This window comes from Artemia franciscana, chromosome 2 (assembly GCF_032884065.1).
Source record: "Artemia franciscana chromosome 2, ASM3288406v1, whole genome shotgun sequence".
In the NCBI taxonomy this organism is placed as follows: Eukaryota; Metazoa; Arthropoda; class Branchiopoda; order Anostraca; family Artemiidae; genus Artemia; species Artemia franciscana.
In genome coordinates, this window is record NC_088864.1 from 45,649,791 (window position 1) to 45,667,568 (window position 17,778).

General features: G+C 35.8%; 1 protein-coding gene across 1 annotated transcript in view; it reads left to right on the forward strand.

The window, feature by feature from the left end:
- Positions 1 to 17,778, forward strand: part of LOC136042720 (zinc finger C4H2 domain-containing protein-like) — a 177,572-nt gene that overhangs the window by 140,221 nt on the left and 19,573 nt on the right. Inside the window, exon 4 of the mRNA XM_065727683.1 lies at positions 12,404 to 12,604. Coding sequence (XP_065583755.1) covers positions 12,404 to 12,604 — 201 coding nt within the window. The remainder of the gene's footprint in view (positions 1 to 12,403; positions 12,605 to 17,778) is intronic.

Below are 17,778 nucleotides of genomic sequence, written 5' to 3' on the forward strand. Positions count from 1 at the left end.
CCCTATGTCCAAGGGTTGTCTTCTTCAGTTCAACGCCAAAAGAAATATATATATATATATATATATATATATATATATATATATATATATATATATATATATATATATATATATAAACTTACATCAAATATGAACTTTAAAACTGAAAATGTTTTTTTAAAAATTTTAAAACAGCCTTTAAAAGAACCATATATATATATATATATATATATATATATATATATATATATATATATATATATATATATATATATATATATATATATATATATATATATATAAACTTACATTAGAATCCAGACTTTAAAACTAAAAATGTTTTTTTTAATTTTTAAAACAGCTGTAACATCCTTACTTCAACAAAGTTCAACCGGGATTGATAAATAAAATGATGTTTTTAAAAGTTGAAAAAGTTTGTTATAAAACATTTTAGTTTTAAAGGTCGCATTTTAATGTTTTAAGCATTTTAAGTTTATATATATACTTATAGTTTATATATATATATATGCATTTTAATTCTGTATATATATATATATATATATATATATATATATATATATATATATATATTTGGTGTTGTGTTGAAGACGGCCTATAGATATAGGGCCGAAGTATTCACTGTATTGAATCCCATTGTCTTGAGAAAAATTTTCCTATTGTTTTTAAGTTGTGTTGGTTTGTCATGTATAAAATTAAATAAAAAACAAGTTTATTCACTGAAAGTAAGGAATGACGTTAAAATTTAAGCTCTTTCTCACAACTCTTTTTTTTTAAACAATAGAAAACTTTAGCGTGAAAAGCGAGGGGTTGAGGAGGGGACAGCCTCTTTCATATACTGAATAATTTGTTTTCTTTTAAGTTTTAATGTCGCTCCTTACTGTCAGTTAAAAAAAACTTTTTTTTAATTTAATTTCTGAACGTTTTTGAATCGATCCAGGTTTTGAATTTGGCTTACCGTAGACCTACATGAATAATTAAACCGAAATTTGCATATTTATTTCACTTTTTTTTTGGCTAAATGGCTTTCTCAAAATTTTGATTGGACAATTTTCAGAAAAATTGTGGAAGAGGGGCCTAGTTGCCCTCCAATTTTTTTTGGTTACTTAAAAAGGAAATTGAACTTTTAGTTCTATCTACGAACGTTTTTATTAGTAATAAATATGCTTATCTTACGAATTAACTTGCGTAACGAGTTTCTATATTCGTTTATTTTTAGACGAATGTATATAAATAAGTAAAATCGTTTTATTCCGTATATGAAAGGGGCTGTCACCTCCTTAACACTTCGTTCTTTGCGCAAATTTTTTTTATTGTTTTAAAAAGTAGAGTTACGAGAAAGAGTCAAACTCTAGCGTATAGAGCGGGGGGTTGAGTTGGGGACTGCCCCTTTCGTATACGGAATAATTTCTCTTCGTTGTAAGTTTTAATGTCACTCCTTACTTTCAGTTGGAAAAAAATTTAATTTAATTTCTGAACATTTTTCCATTAATGTAGGCTAGATTTTGAAATTGGCTTCGAGAAAAAAGGGGCGGGGGAGGGGGCTTAGTTACCCTCCAATTTTGTGGTTACTTAACAAGGGCACTAGAACTTAATTTTATTTACTAACGTTTTCATTAGTAATTAATATACGTAAGTTACGAATTAACTTACTTATTGAACTGTCATATACGGAATATCGTATATTTTTATTAAGTTTCTGATCGTTTTTCAAATAATACCGGTAAATCTGCCTCACCCTCCATGAAATCTATCCCCCCTCTCTTCATAGGAAACTCCTACCTGGAAATCTTATCCAACACATTGTGCACCCCATCTGTCAAATTCCTTCGAAACAGCTCCGTCCTCGCTAGATCCCCCGCCCCCTCCTGTGTAAAATGTCTTGTAGACGATTCAGCTGGAAAAATTCTACTTGTTATACTTTCATTTGTAAAAAGACTTTAGTTTCTAATCGGTTTCTTAATCACTGTGGAGATACCCCCTTCCGTTGGAATATTTTCCAGAAACCATAACACGCAGAAAATAACCCCCGGATTATTCCCGCAGAGCATCTCCATATGCAAAATTGAGTTCGCAAAGACAATGTAAGACAATTAAAAGAATTTCGTATATGAATTTTGTCAAATTCTCTCAGTGAAAAAATTTCCCTGGAAAATTCACTCTCTGGAAACTTCCCTCCCCGTGGAAAATCGAAAATACCACCAGCAGAAAACATCACCCCCCACCAGAAAAATGTATGCATACTTTCCAATAACAAATACTATATGTAAACAATGGGCAAATTTTGTAACTTGAAGAACTTTCCCTATGGGCTGTGGGGGTCATGATATCTCCAAAAGCATAGTTATTCAGCCTTTCAACTATGCTGAACAAAATGGATATTTCAAAATTTTGACCAGAAGAATTTGAGGAAAATGAGCGGGGGAGGGGGCCTAGTTGATCTCCAATTTTTTCGATCACTTAAAAGGGGGCACTAGAACTTTTAATTTCTGTTTGAATGATCCCTCTCCCGATATTATATTACAATTGGGTTGATACGATCACCCCTGAAAAAAGACAAATAAACACGCATCCTTGATCTTTCTTCTGACAAAAAGTACAAAATTACCCATTTTTGCAGATAGGATTTTAAAACCTGAGTAGTATGATTTTCGGATACGCTGAATCTGATGATGTTATTTTCATTAAGATTCTATGACTTTTAGGGGTTTTTTCCCCCTTTTTCAAAAATAATGCAAATCTTCTCGTAAGCTTTGGGGTAAGAATAAACCTAACAAAACTAATATATATGATATCAGCATAAAAATTCAAATCCTTTTATATATCTATAGGTATTAAAATTTCGTTTTAGAGTTTTGGTTACTGTTAAGCCCAGTCGCTCCTTACTTACGATTCGTTACCGAGAACTGTTTGATGCTGAAGATTTTTGGCCTTTAAATTGAAATAATTCATTGGACGAGCAAGGAACATGCACATGATTTGTTTTTCCGCGTATGGGGGGGGGGGGGGGTTACAAATCTGAAAAAAGGTGAAAACAGGGGAAACTATGTGAACAAACGACATTATAAAAAAAACGTAAGAATCACGTGACTTTTCGGGAAAACGAGCCCAAAATTCCAATGTGCCATCCTGTGTGTTTACCTCACTATTTACCTGATCTATTTAATAAAAATCTAGCTGGAGATTTTGCTGTTTTGCCACTCCTGTATTCGTCGCTCTTATAGTTAGTGAACCGGTCTAAATTATGGTGCAAAAAAGAAAAATACTCCAAAAAGGGTAAAAAGAACGGCAACTATGTGAAAATATACGGCACTATGGGAAAATGTAAGAATCACGTGACTTTTTATGGAAACAAGGGTCCAAAATCTTTTGCCCTACCATATTTTCATACCTGATGAGGCCATATTTAATAAAAAAAAAAAAAAAAAATTGAGATTTTCTTCATCTACCCCTCGTGTATCAGTTGCTCTTATATTTCGTGAACCGGTTTAAATTTTAATGCAAAAACAAAAAGAAAAAAACACACAGGATCATGAGATCACTTAGGTTTTCTTTATGTTCATTAACTTTGAAACTTTAAAGCTTACAAAAGAAAGAAAAAACATTATGGTGACGTACTTTGACCGAAGTTCCGGTTCACGTAGCAATCTAAAGAAACTAGGGAAAATCAGTCAGTTTACAGCCTTAAGGATCTCTTATATTCTTGCGTGGAATGGTGATAATGTCAAAACGTTAGATAAGCCAATGCTGACAATGAGACAGATGTCTCAAATACACCCTCCAAAGTACTGTATTGTAATCTTAGTACTTGTCGGTTGTTGGAAACAGTCAAGAATTACGATGTGCACTGTAAGACAAAAACCGGTTTCCCTGATGGTTAATCATAATGAAATATACCAAAATATGATGAAAATACAATAATTTATTAACAAAATAACGGGAACTACTGTTGAAAATTATTGAAATCAGAACGCACACTCTGCCGTCACTGCCGCCCGCCACGCGTACTCCGCTATATATGATTTTAAATGGTGGCCGGTTGTACCTCGGTGCCGTTCATTCCTCCACTTTGTGCAACCCCACGTTGTTTCCACTTGCTGGGTAGATGCGCGGTTTGTGGGTCGACAAAATCCTTAGTGCGATTCATAAAGTCATGTTGTGTTCATTGATGCACTGCTTTGTTTTGGGCAACAACCTAAAATGCTGGAAACATTTGGTTGCCTCTTTTTCAGTTCTTGGGAAATCTCCAAACTAATATAACATTTCAACACTCGTGGTTAAACAGTATCCTTTATCAATATACATTGGAAACTGATTTCAGGCAAACAGGTTTTTGTCTTACAGAGCGTAATTTTTGAATGTGTTTCCAGTAGCCGACAAGTACCGTAGCCTTTTTAGAGAGAAAGCAATTTATTCTTCGAGACATCTTACTTTTTGTTTTGGAGTATTTTTAACTAAGGGGAAAAAATCAACCCTAAGACCTAGAGCGTATACACTCGCGTCGAGAATGAAGACTATTAATGCTTCCTTGTTCCTAAAAGTAATCTCCTGGACATCGGGATTTACTTTGAATGGTCAACTTTAATGGAGTAAAAATAAAGAAGTTAATTACCTCCTGATTGACGGTTTCGCATCTTCATCTTGGCTTCGTCTTCGAAATCATGCCACCAAGGGAGGTAGTGAGCTGTTTTTCTGTAATTTATTTCTCTGTTGATCTTTCTAAGAGTATCCACCTCAATTAGATTCTCTTGGGCCAGAGCGTAAGCAATTCAATTTAAAAGCCTTCTTCAACACAGCCCTCTTATCCCTCCATATAGTTCCTGCATAAGGCTTGCTACCGAAAAAGACTAACCGTAACATGCTGGGACTTCTAAAATTCACCTGCCATCCATAATCCTGAATTCCGATGTGTACCTCCCATTCTAAACCCATTTTTGGCCGTGAATAATCGATTGGATCATTGGAATATTCATTACATTGTATTTTATCCCTCTTTGTGAAAAAAATGAGACTTTGTAACAGAAAACGGCACTTTGCTGTAGTTTGTCAAGACGGGGGCTCAAAACCTCCTTTTTACCATTTTAGAACATGAAAATCGATTGGCTATCCAAAATCTCTATTATCTCTTCTTTTTCACCATTTTGGAGCAAAATTTGATTTTTGGTGGTACAAAACGGCAGAAAGCGCCATTTTGTACCAAAATGGTCTCTTTTATTATTTAAAAATGACACTAGATGTCGTGATTTCCTTTCAAATGAGCACTCACCCAATATTACTGGATATTAATATTATATAAGCTATACTGAATATAGTTTTTATGTATATAATTCCCTTTACAAGAGAAGCACGGTCTCCTAAAGCTGCATGGTAAAACAGATAATATTAGAAAAAGAAAATGGATTGGTACCGCTTATACGGGCACACAAAATTTCTAAATTGTGTGAAAAATATACGTATTTCGTTTTAATTCATTTTTTTCTATTCTTAGCAGACATTTCGTACAGCATGCTGATGCAGAGATAATTTTTTGACTATGCTGAACAAAATGACTGTCTCAAAATTCTGATTGGGTGAATTTGGGAAAAAATGAGCCTGAGAGGGGGCCTAGTTGCTTTTCAATTTTCGGTCACTTAAAAGGCACTATAAATTTTAATTTTCTTTCAAAAATGAGCCCTCTTGTGATATTCTAGGACCACTGGTTCAATCACCCCTGAAAAATAAATTACTTCCATTATCTTTCTTCTGGCACATTTTTGAAATCAGCATAAAAATCTAAATCTTTTGATGCATCTTTTGGTATCAAAATACCGTTTTTTTATAGTTTCAGTTACTATTGAGCCGGGTCGCTCCTTACTTACAGTTCGTTGCCACGAACTGTTTGATTTTATTTATTATTATGTGTATGAGGGAGTTCGCTCTATCGTCAATAATTCGCTCTTTACGCTAAAGTTCGGATTTTGTTCCAATTTTTGAGAATGACCCATAAATCACAAATGCCATTTAATTAGAATAAATTTGAAAGTACTTAGCGTGGAAACTTTAGCGTAAAGAGCGAGATAATGCTGAGGGGGTGAACCCCCTCTTATACGTAATTATTTCTGTTCGTTTTATGTTTTAGTGTTGCTCCTTACTTTCTGTTGAAAAAAATTGTTTTTTTACTTAATTTCTGATTGTTTTTTAAATAATGCTGGGAAATCCGACGCCCCCTTTATGGAAAAATTATCTTCCCAGTGGAAAATTCCTCCATGGAGTGATCATCCCACCTAAACCCTCGCCCGAACCCCCACCCCCAACACGGAAAAATCCCCCCTCCCTGAAAGTTTCTGTATGCTTACCAATAACCAATACAATATTTAAACAATGGGCAAAGTTTCATAACTTGCAGCCCTTCCCTTGGGTACTGTGGGGGATTAAGGCATCTTCAAAGATATAGTTATTAGATTTTTATGGCACTTGGTATTAACCAAGTGACATATAGCAGTCGCCAATTCTGTCGGTCTGTCGGTCTGTCTGTCGGTCTGTCTGTCGGTCTGTCTGTCGGTCTGTCTGTCGGTCCCGGTTTTGCTACTTTAGGCACTTCCAGGTAAGCTAGGACGATGAAATTTGGCAAGCGTATCAGGGACCGGACCAGATTAAATTAGAAATAGTCGTTTTCCCGATTTGACCATCTGGGGGGGAGTGGGGGCCCGGTTAATTCGCAAAAAATAGAAAAAATGAAGTATTTTTAACTTATCAGCGGGTATTTGGATCTTAATGAAATTTGATGTTTGGAATGATATTGTGTCTTAGAGCTCTTATTTTTAATCCCGACCGGATCTGATGACATTGGGGGGAGTTGGAGGGGGAAAACCTAAAGTCCCGGTTTTGCTACTTTAGGCACTTCCAGGTAAGCTAGGACGATGAAATTTGGCAAGCGTATCAGGGACCGGACCAGATTAAATTAGAAATAGTCGTTTTCCCGATTTGACCATCTGGGGGGGGGAGAAGGGGCCGGTTAATTCGGAAAAATAGAAAAAATGAAGTATTTTTAACTTATGAGCGGGTGATTGGATCTTAATGAAATTTGATGTTTGGAATGATATTGTGTCTCAGAGCTCTTATTTTAAATCCCGACTGGGTCTGATGACATTGGGGGGAGTTGGAGGGGGGAAACCTAAAATCTTGGAAAACACTTAGAGTAGAGGGATCGGGATGAAACTTGATGGGAAAAATAAGCGCAAGTCCCAGATACATGATTGACATAATCGGAACTTATTTGCTCTCTTTGGGGTAGTTGGGAGGGGGGGAGTAAGTCTTAAAAATTAGAAAAATGAGGTATTTTCAACTTACGAACGGGTGATCGGATCTCAATGAAATTTGATGTTTAGAAGGATATCGTGTCTTAGAGCTCTTATTTTAAATCCCGACCGGATCTGGTGATGGGGGCGGGGAGTTGGGAGGGGGAAACCTAAAACTTGGAAAACACTTAGAGTGGAGGGATCGGGATGAAACATGGTGGGAAAAATAAACACAAGTCCTAGATAGATGATTGACATAAACGGAACGGATCCGCTCTCTTTTGGGTAGTTGGGGGGGGGGGGTTAATTCTGAAAAATTAGAAAAAATGAGGTATTTTTAACTTACGAATGGGTGATTGGATCTCCATGAAATTTGATTTTTAGAAGGATATCGTGGCTCAAAGCTCTTATTTTAAATCCTGACCGGATCTGGTGACATTGGGGGAAGTTTGGGGTGGGGAGACCTAAAATGATGGGAAACCCTTAGATTGGAAGGATTGGGATGAAACTTGGTTGGAAAAATAAGCAAAAGTCTTGCATACGTAATTTACATAATTGGAACGGATCCGCTCAATTGCGGGGGGGGGGGGGGTAATTCTGAAAAATAAGAAAAATAACGTATTTTTAACTTACGAAGGAGTGATCGGATCTTCATGAAACTTCATATTTAGAAGGACCTCGTAACTCTGATATCTTATTTTAAATCTCAACCGGATCAAACGTAATTGGGGGGGGGACAGTTGGGGGGACCGGAAATCTTAGAAAATACTTAAAGCGGTGAGATCAGGATGAAACTGGATGGGAAGAATAGAAACCTGTCTAAGATACGTGACTGACATAACTGGACCGGATCTGCTCTCTTTGGTGGAATTGGGAGGGGGGAGGTAATTTTGAAAATTGAGGTATTTGTAACTTACGAAAGGGTGACCAGATCTTAATGAAATTTGATATTTAGAAGGATCTTGTGCTATAAAGTTTAACTTTAGGTTCTGACCTTCTCACAAGTGCCAAATGAGCTCTTGGCTCTTCCGACCTCGTCCAAATGAGCTCTTGGCTCTTCCGACCTCGTACCATATGAGCTCTCGGCTCTTCCGACCTCGTCACAAGTGCCATATGAGCTCTTAGCTCTTGTTAACTATGCCGAACAAAATGATTATCTCAAAATTTTAATCCGGTAACTTTGAGAAAAATGAGCCTGGGAGGGGGCCTAGTTGCCCTCCAAATTTTTGGGTCGCTTAAAAAGAGCACTAGAACTTTTAATCTTCGTTCGAATGAACCCTCTCGTGATATTCTAGGACCACTGGTTCGATACGATCACCCTAAGAAAAAAAAAAAAATAAACACGCATCCATGATCTTTCTTCTATCAAAAATTGCAGATTTTCGCAGATAGGAGCTTGAAACCTCTACAGTAGGGTTCTTTGATACGCCGAATCTGATGGTGTGATTTTCATTGACATTCTATAACTTGTATGTGGCGTTTCCCCCTTTTTTTGAAAATGAGGCAGATTTTCTCAGGCTTGTAATTTTTGATGAGTAAAACTAAAATCGATGAAACTTTTATATTTGAAATCAGAATGAAAATCCAATTCTTTTGGTGTATCTATTGGTATCAAAATTCCGTTTTTAGAGTTTCGGTTGCTATTGAGCCGGGTCGCTCCTTACTTGCAGTTCTGTAAATATCAAGGAAAAAAATTGACCTGAACAAATGTGGCGAAACAGGAGGCATGGAACGTTTACAATTTTGCTATTTACTAGGCTCACATTGTTACTTGAAGATAATGTTACAAAGGCAGTATATTTGAAAAATTAATGTGGAACATTTCATGAATTAGAATGGACCGCCATTTTCTTCACTTTTCTCATGTTAAAAATGAGCATGGATTGCTTAAAGAAAATTATCTGCTCAGAATAAAGAGCAAATTTGACACTTAAATAGAGCAACAGTTTTAAAGCTACTTAATAAATTATATTTTTTCTAAATTATTGGAAGATAATGTGCCTTCCCAACAACGCCACTGACCCCCTTTCAAATTGTAATCATAAATGTACAACAAGTTCATAAAAATATATAGTTTACTTAAAACGATACGAAAATTAGATTACTGTTTTACGATTGGCACGGCAAAAAGAAAAGAAAAACAACTTGCTTGAAATATATACAAATGGCTCGAAAAATCTTAAACTTTTGGTTGGATCGGATGGGGGCTCCTTTGAGTGCTGGTCATGCAACAAAAATGGGCTCCTTTGAGTGCTGGTCATGCAACAAAAATATATAAGAATATTTTGCCTTCAGAAAACAAATAAAAAAACAATAAAAGTAAAACATAATAAAACAGTGAAAAACTAGAAAGAATGTCAGCTTAAATGAAAAGTGAAAAAAATGACAAATGAAAGGTTAAAAAACAAAGGAAAGCCAAAAAATCACTATTTATGGTTCAAAGATGGGTTCAACCTGGTAAAGAGCAAACTACTGCGAATAGTAGCAAAAAAGTGTGTGGTTGTTCGGAAAGGCTGATTCGGAAATGATCTAATCCAATAAAACTTCATAATTTGAAGTTTGACTTCGTCCCATTTCTGTAAGAACGACTCCTGGGACAGTACTAAAAATTTTGATTAAAGAGCGGGGATTGAGAAGGGGGCAGCTTCCTCATTTTAATAATACTCCTTACCTTCAACTGAGATTTTTTTTATATCTAATTTCTTAACAGCAGTAGCTGCCTACTCAATTACAGGAGTGCATTGTACAGTTTTCGTCTTTTTGTTTTACCATCCACTTTTTATAAACCCATTATGAAAACGCTAAACCATGGTGGTATATCGCCTGAAAAATTACAGTTTGTGGTGCCATCTTCGAAAAAAGACATAACAGTGTTCAAAAACTTTTGAATCTTTTGTCAGTAATATGTTATGGATGTTGAAGATAGAAGTGATTAAGATCTATAAGAATTTTTCATGTTGTGAACTCTGGTTGCGGTTTTCCCAGATTTTTATTGACGTAAATGCAATTATACAGCCGGCCTGGCATATAATGAGCCGAATTACAATTTGCTTTCGCTAGAATAAGTCAACCTATAACCAAAGGAAAAATATTAACATGCATAAAATTTGATTTTGAGCGTTGTCCGGATAGTAAGATTTTAGTGGCAGAGTCTAGGCTTATGTTGTTTAAATATTTGCTTGTACTCCTTTTAAATTGCAATCCGGCTCATATCTAGATGTTTGCAAATAAGGAGCATATGTATATTTCCAGAAAGAAAAACAACTCGTGGACTTAACAATGCCATTATATTACCCAATCTTAATTAACGCGATAGCGCTGTCTTGATAAAAATAGGCGTGTCTCCAATGTAGTGTTCTCTTTTTTGGTATTCTTTTCTTCCGTGGTGCCATATTGGTCGAACGACCACGGAGAGCAGGAGAATACCTCACTCGATCGTAGAATCTTGCTTTTATTGCCCTGTTTAAGGGCTGAAACTACTGGGGGACAATTTGACTCTCCTTGAGTGCTCCATGTGTCCCCAGGGTCTCCTGCACCCTTGCATGCCATCACGTGATAAGTAACGCCCCAGGGTAACGACCCCATTTACACAAAGAACACGTTGAAAGCAAAGGCTTCGTGCAAATGCTTTAATAGAAAAGTGGATATATTTTCCGTATGATTGAAGGAGATAAAACTAGCCTTATGGATCCTAGTTCATTCCAAGCCCTCTATCCTGTTATTTTTTACCACCTTGATAGAACCAGGGCCCTAGAAGAATGTTCGATGTTTATGATTTAATGGTCCTGTGTTATTACTTTTGCTATTATTGCGGGTGAACTCACAAAAACTGTGCTGAAGCTCAAGCGACTAAGGCCTGTTGCCTCTTCCCCCCAAAAATCATAGCAATATGGCACCAATATCTGCTGGACTATTGCTACCCCTTCCAGCATGGTATTTTGAAAATGTTTTTTTTTTTCCTTTGTAGAAGAGCCTTCCTTGGTTCTGTCGATGGTCCACCGTTGTGTTCCCTTATATTGAGGACCCCACCCACCGGCTTTAGACTGGGTTGGGCAGGCAACGTTTGCCCTTCAAAAGAGAGGGAAGAGTCATCCATCACTCGCCAATGGTCAGCGAAAAGCTGTGCTAGGGTCATAGAACCGGTACTAGCAAGAGAACTTCTTTCTCGCATCTCGGATTGCTCCTCAGAGGATCTTTTTTGGCCCCGCGGTTGTTTCTTTATATTTATATATCTATTGGGATTTACCCCTTTGGGCATGATTTTGGCAGCCCTTACTGGCTTCAATCCATCTTAACTCAGGTGCGTATTCCAAAAAATACCCTGCCTCATGATCAGACTCTAGGTAGGACGGTTAGTGACCGGAAGGTGATGTTAGCAACAGAGGTCCCATATTTGGACCTATTATTCCCAGATGCCCCACAACAAGGTTATTATTAGTACTCTATAGTCCAAGTTTAAGTCCTTAGGCCCGAGCCATGCAAGAATTTTCCATCTGTATGATTGGGAGTCTTAGGTATGGCAGCACACTTATTTTAGTATAGACCGTGGGTTAAGGGGTGGTGACATCACACATAGTTTGGGTAAAGAATATTCGATGCAATATATTTGTGACAATTAATTTAGTTTGTTTCATAAAATCTTGATTTCGTCTTTCTGCCTTTTCTTTTAAATTTAGCGATTTTTCAATTTAAACAATCTACTGAGTATTCAGTAAAACAGAAGGACTCTAACCTCTGGGAGGAGGGCGGTTCATGGGTGGCAACGCCTAACTTGTCATTTCAGTTCCTGTTCGTTTCAAGCTTCTTTCATAGTAGTTTCTCCTCATTTAGGTTTCCAGTTCAATTCTTACTTTCCATGGAAAAGACATGCAAAACATTTAAATCATTTATTCGACAGAGGATTAAAGAGTGCCATCAATTTTGGGCGGGTTAGTACCCCCTAGAATTTGAAATTCTCTTTCAAAGGTTTATTTATTTATTTATTTCTGTATTTTCTTTTTTTAAATGTCAAATTTGCTCCTCCACTCTATATTTTGAAGGATTTAATTAACGCCTTAACGGCTTTTGGGATTTCATAATGTATTGCTATTTTATTTTTTGTTAATGTTAATATAAAAACTATCTTTCAGTGCTGTTGAAAAATCTCGTCACGACTGGTCTTCAATGTCTGAGAGAGAAGAAGTACCTACCCCTGTTATTATGAACGTTCCACCCACGCCATCTAGCGCTGCCTATCTTGCAGCATCAAACCATCACACTCATCTCTTAATGAGCGCATTACCTAAGCAAGAAATGAGATCCATTGTACCAACAGGACCACCTGCTTTTAGGTAAGATCTAATCATAAACTAAAATAAATAATATGTCATTTACTAGCCAGGTGCCAATCAGTTTAAAATTCTTGCTCTCAATGCTTGTAGACAAAAAATTGGCAGAAGAATACAAGATGAATTAATAACGGCTAGAGGTGATATTTTGATTCATGACTTAAGTCTAATAAAAATAGGACATGTGATATAACATATAATGAAATAGATTAACTCGTTTCTAGATCACTATAACATAAGGTAATTTAATCTCTCAATCTCTATATTTGCAGCATTTGTTGGACAGTGGAATGCTTATTATTATGGGTTTCGTAATTATTTGCTGTTGGAAATAGAGATGATTCCGTGGTTTCTTCTATGATTCCTGTACGGGACGATTTATTTAATATTTTCCTTTGTTTATCCAGTTGCTGAACCGGAAACGATTTTGACAAATTTTGCATTATTCTTTGTCACCTTGTTTTAGCTTTAAATAATCTTAGGCTCAAATATATTTGATTCGGGATTATGCAGGGCTCACTGGTATCTAGAAGACTTCGTATAATACTTTTCCAGTCTTCCGGCTCTTGTTTCATAGCTTCAAAAAATCATTTCGAAGCAGCAGCAACTACCTAGCAAAGTAGGAATGGCGCTAGTAGTTGCCAAAATTTGAAAAAACAGATTTTTAAAGAAATTGTCTGCTAGCAAATGTTTCCAATATAACGCTATTTTTAGAATTATTTGTAATTATATTTTTTATATTATTTTTAGAATTATTTTTATTTATTATTTATATTTTTAGAATTCTTTCTCAGATTCGATTGAACAATAATTTCTTAGTTGCGATAATGATTAAAAATTTCAAAAAAGAGCTTGGAATTCCTCAAAATATGGTCCAGAGAAAGTACATATTTGAAAAATCCTTAACTGGAGGTACACAGTCCCCTACCTTGAACAAAAAAGAAACCACATCTTCGCATGATTAGCGGATATATCTCCTTTTTGTCTTGGTGACATCACCTGTCCCCCTCCCCCTACCAGAGTTGGGAAAGCCTCCAATTGGATCAACATTATTCTTCGCAGTAATCAACCAGGTTTTTGGTCTGGTCAGTTGCCTTAAAAATCTGCCTGAGGGTTTACAAAGAGAACTTGCTTAGTAAAGCTGTCAGAAGATGTAGGGACATAATAAAACTAGCTCAATCTTCATGTCTCAATTAATTTGTTTAGTGGACTTCATGTTGCAACAGCGACATTGCGTAAAACTCTTCGACACTATTCTCAGTGGCGTCGTTGAGTCGGGGGGGGAGTATCCCTCCAATAATTTGGACAAAAAAAATATAATCTATTAAGTAACTTTAAAGCTGTTGCTTGTTTTAAATGTCAAATTTGCTTTTTACTTTTAGCATATAATTTTTCAAAATTAATCCTTTTTTGTTTTTAATACAAAGGAAAAAATAGGGGTCCATTACGCTTCGCAATATGTTCTACCTGAATATTTTTCCAAATGTACTGCCTTTGAAACCTATTATCAAGTAAAAATATGAGCCTAGTTAATAGCAAAATTGAAAAATATTCTAGGCTTCCTGATTCGCCACGTTTGCTCAGGTCAATTTTTCCCCTGATATTTAAAGTGCTTTAACTTCCTAAAATCTATCAGTGCAAGATTAGATTCTCTTGTTTTAAAACTTTCAAAAGTGGAAATGAATGCACCCCCACCATCTACAAATTGACAGAAATGGAATCAGTGAAGAATAAGAAGGTAGATGTACAGTGAATATAATCCCTGAGTAAAGAAGAAATCATTGAAAAAGAAATTAAGACTTAGTATTTTTTATAATGATGTTCGTACTGCAACTAGATAGGTCAAAGTGGGTTTTAGTTCGGTCATGGAATTTTGTAGAGCGGGATCTGCTCCAGGAATCAATTAATTGTTTTAATTTTTATTTCCAGTATTTAATGGAAACTCTTATTTGTCATTGAAATGCCCAATTAGCCCTCAAAACGTCCTATTCCTTACGTTTCGGATTCACATACTAACCCATAAATGAAGAACTGCCTCTATGTATTATACCCTACTGGCTTACTGGCTTCTTGCTATTTTCACTTTTCTAAATATTCCTTTAAACCAGCTCCAAAAAAAGAATTGAAATTGTTTGCATTTCACAAGACCCCGGGGCTACTTATGGGGAATTTATCTCCACATCAGAATGATAAACAAAGTGTCTGCTGAGAACAGAATAAAGTGAATTTAAGCAAAATATTTATATTTTTTCTCACAGTTTAGAAATTTTGTGTGCACGTATAAGCAGCACCCACCCTTTCTCTTTTTCTAATATTATCAGTTTTATCGTGCATTACTAGGAGACCAAGAATTCCTTGTGAAGGGAATTATAGACATAAAAATGATATTAAGCGTACCCCCCCCCCTTTCAGGAAATGTATACGTTTATTCACATATGACAAACTTTGTGTAATTTTTATAGAATTCTTTATTTGCAAACAAAGATACAAAGGGGAAGGTAATTAATCTAAGGTTTCTGCTGCAATGATGCCAAGGATTGTTCAGATTTTCTGGATATTCTTTGTCAATCAATGCCCAACGGATAAGTTAATAATTCCAACTTTATTTCTCGCATATTTTCGAATTTGAAGTATAGTAGTTAAAATGTGGGGAATAGGTCACAATATAATGTTACATTATCCGTGGTAATACTTTGACATGTCCTGTATCTTTACTTAGGCATCACTATTCTGCTGCGTATAAAGTAGCTGCGTAGTAGTACTTAAAACGGGGGGACTTCCTATCCTTGACTGTTGTACATTTTATATTTCTCCACCTTCTACGTGATTTTTTTCAGGACCCAGAATATAAATAATAGCTTATGCAAGCTATTAATGTGGGATTTCTTGTCTTGATGTATGTTTAATCTTGCACTAAAGTAAACAAATATCTTCTTTATATCACATGGGGAATTTTCCGATGAGTGGTGTAATTAAATAGCATTTGATACTTAATCACAGGCAGCGCAGTAGTGCTGCCTAAGAAAAGAGCGATGTGGAAAAGAGCGTGGTAATACTTGATAAGTTAATAATTCCAACTTTATTTCTCGAATATTTTCAAATTTGAAGTATAGTAGTTAAAATGATGTCCTGTATCTTTACTTAGGCAGCACTATTCTGCGGCGTATTTGTTTCGGCTTTATGTTGCCCGCTGATAGTAATGCTATTTACTAATATAAATTGGTGAGTCCACTAGCAAATCAATTTAATAAAAACAGCATTTCAATAAATCATGTAGGCTATAATAGAAGTTTAGTACATAAAAATCAAACCTTACAGAGTCAAAATCTATTTTAGCATCCCCTCTTGCCCCCCACCCCCAATAAAATACTGTAACTACGCCTCTGATTATTCCTTAGGTATATATAATAATTGATTCCTTAAGAATGCCTAATTGTGCCTTTTGACATGAAAAGAACGACGTTTTGATAATAACTTGTTCCGTTTCTAAACTTGAGTGGTCTGGATGACAAAGGTTAGTCTGTCTTGTCTTCCAGCTTCCTCTTTCAAAAAGATTTTCAAGGCAGGATACGATGGCTCAGAACAGGCACTAATGATTTGGTTGGGCCCTCCAGTCAGCGCCCCAAACCTTGGAATGCAAAGAGTTTTGCAGATTTTCCTGTAATTCTATATTTTTATGTAATTTATATGTTTTTTGCTTTTTTCGAATTTGTCCCCCATAAACTATCCGTCTTAGTAGGTGTGTACGTCGAGGGAGCTTCGGCATGAGTGCCCATTCTGGAATTTTCAATTTTTAACGAGTTTCTGATATAGTTAATTGTTTTTTTTTGTCCTTTTTTTTACTTCTTCCACTCCTGTTTTTTGGGTCAGCTTCCCTCGATATAATAGCTATTTTTGGTAAAATTCTAGTTGATAGACTTCTTGCTATCTCAGAAATGGGTAAGGTTAGGAAAATGAAACTTTCAGGGATGGGTCTACCCCGGGAAGGTATTCTGAAGTACCTACCTCCACTCCTTCTCCCTCTAGAGTGCCCTGCCCTTTGATCACCTTCAAAAATATGTGTGTTATGAAAGTGAAACCTTGCAAAATAGATTTTCTGCTTGAATGAAGTACAAAAAAATTGTTTTCAGCTTCACAACTTCGCTTAATCCCAATTTATAAGGTTTTAAAGATGTACAACTACATTTCCTAAATTTTGAAAAAAAACGAACATGGATATGGCTCAGAATTCTACTCAGATAACAGGAATTGCATTTTTCAGAACTAAAGGCAGAGAAAAAGCAACTGGTAACTGAAAATTAAGGTAAAATGTTGTTTTGTCAAAATTTCAATAGGTATAGACCTGTCATGTAGGCGAATTTCAGGGCTCTCTAGAGGGAGAAGGAGTGGAGATGGGTACTTTAAAATACCTTCCCAGGATATACTTTAGTCTGTAGACCCATTCCTGAAAGTTTCATTTTCCTAACCTAACACCTTTCTGAGATAGCAAGAATTCACTCAACTAGTATTTTACCGTATTTTTTATAACGACTTTGTTCCGTTCAAATCTTGTTATATGCCTCGTGTTTAACCTCTGAATTTTTGGTATCAATTAAGGCAACTGCTTCGTTCGCTATCTCAAGCAGGATTGCCACCCGGTGAAAAAAATCACTAGATTCTTGAAAAAATCACTAAATCAGCACATAAATTCCTAGATTATTGACTGAAAATCACTAGAATTATAATATATTATAACATCTTTATCATTGAAATTAATAATTGTTTTGTTTCTTTAATATGTTCATACAGGCACACCTACAGGAAGGGGGTAAAATTACTTCCCTAGATGTGGAAAAATGCCTTTAAATTGATGTTTTGTTTTTTCTCAAGTGAAAATTACCCTTGAAATTTTGAGGAATGCCTTTTCGCATCTTTAGACAGAGAATAGAACAAAATCCTTGCTTCCTCCCTGTATTTTCTCGAACTGGTACCTTTGGCGTATACCTCGATCACTGAAAACTGGTTATCGGTGATCTAATAGAAATATTTGCTTTTTATGGCACTTTGTATTAACCAAGTGACATATAGCAATCGCAAATTCTGTCGGTCTGTCGGTCCCGGTTTTGCTACTTTAGGCATTTCCAGGTAAGCTAGGTTGATGAAATTTGGCAGGCGTATCAGAGACCAAACCAGATTAA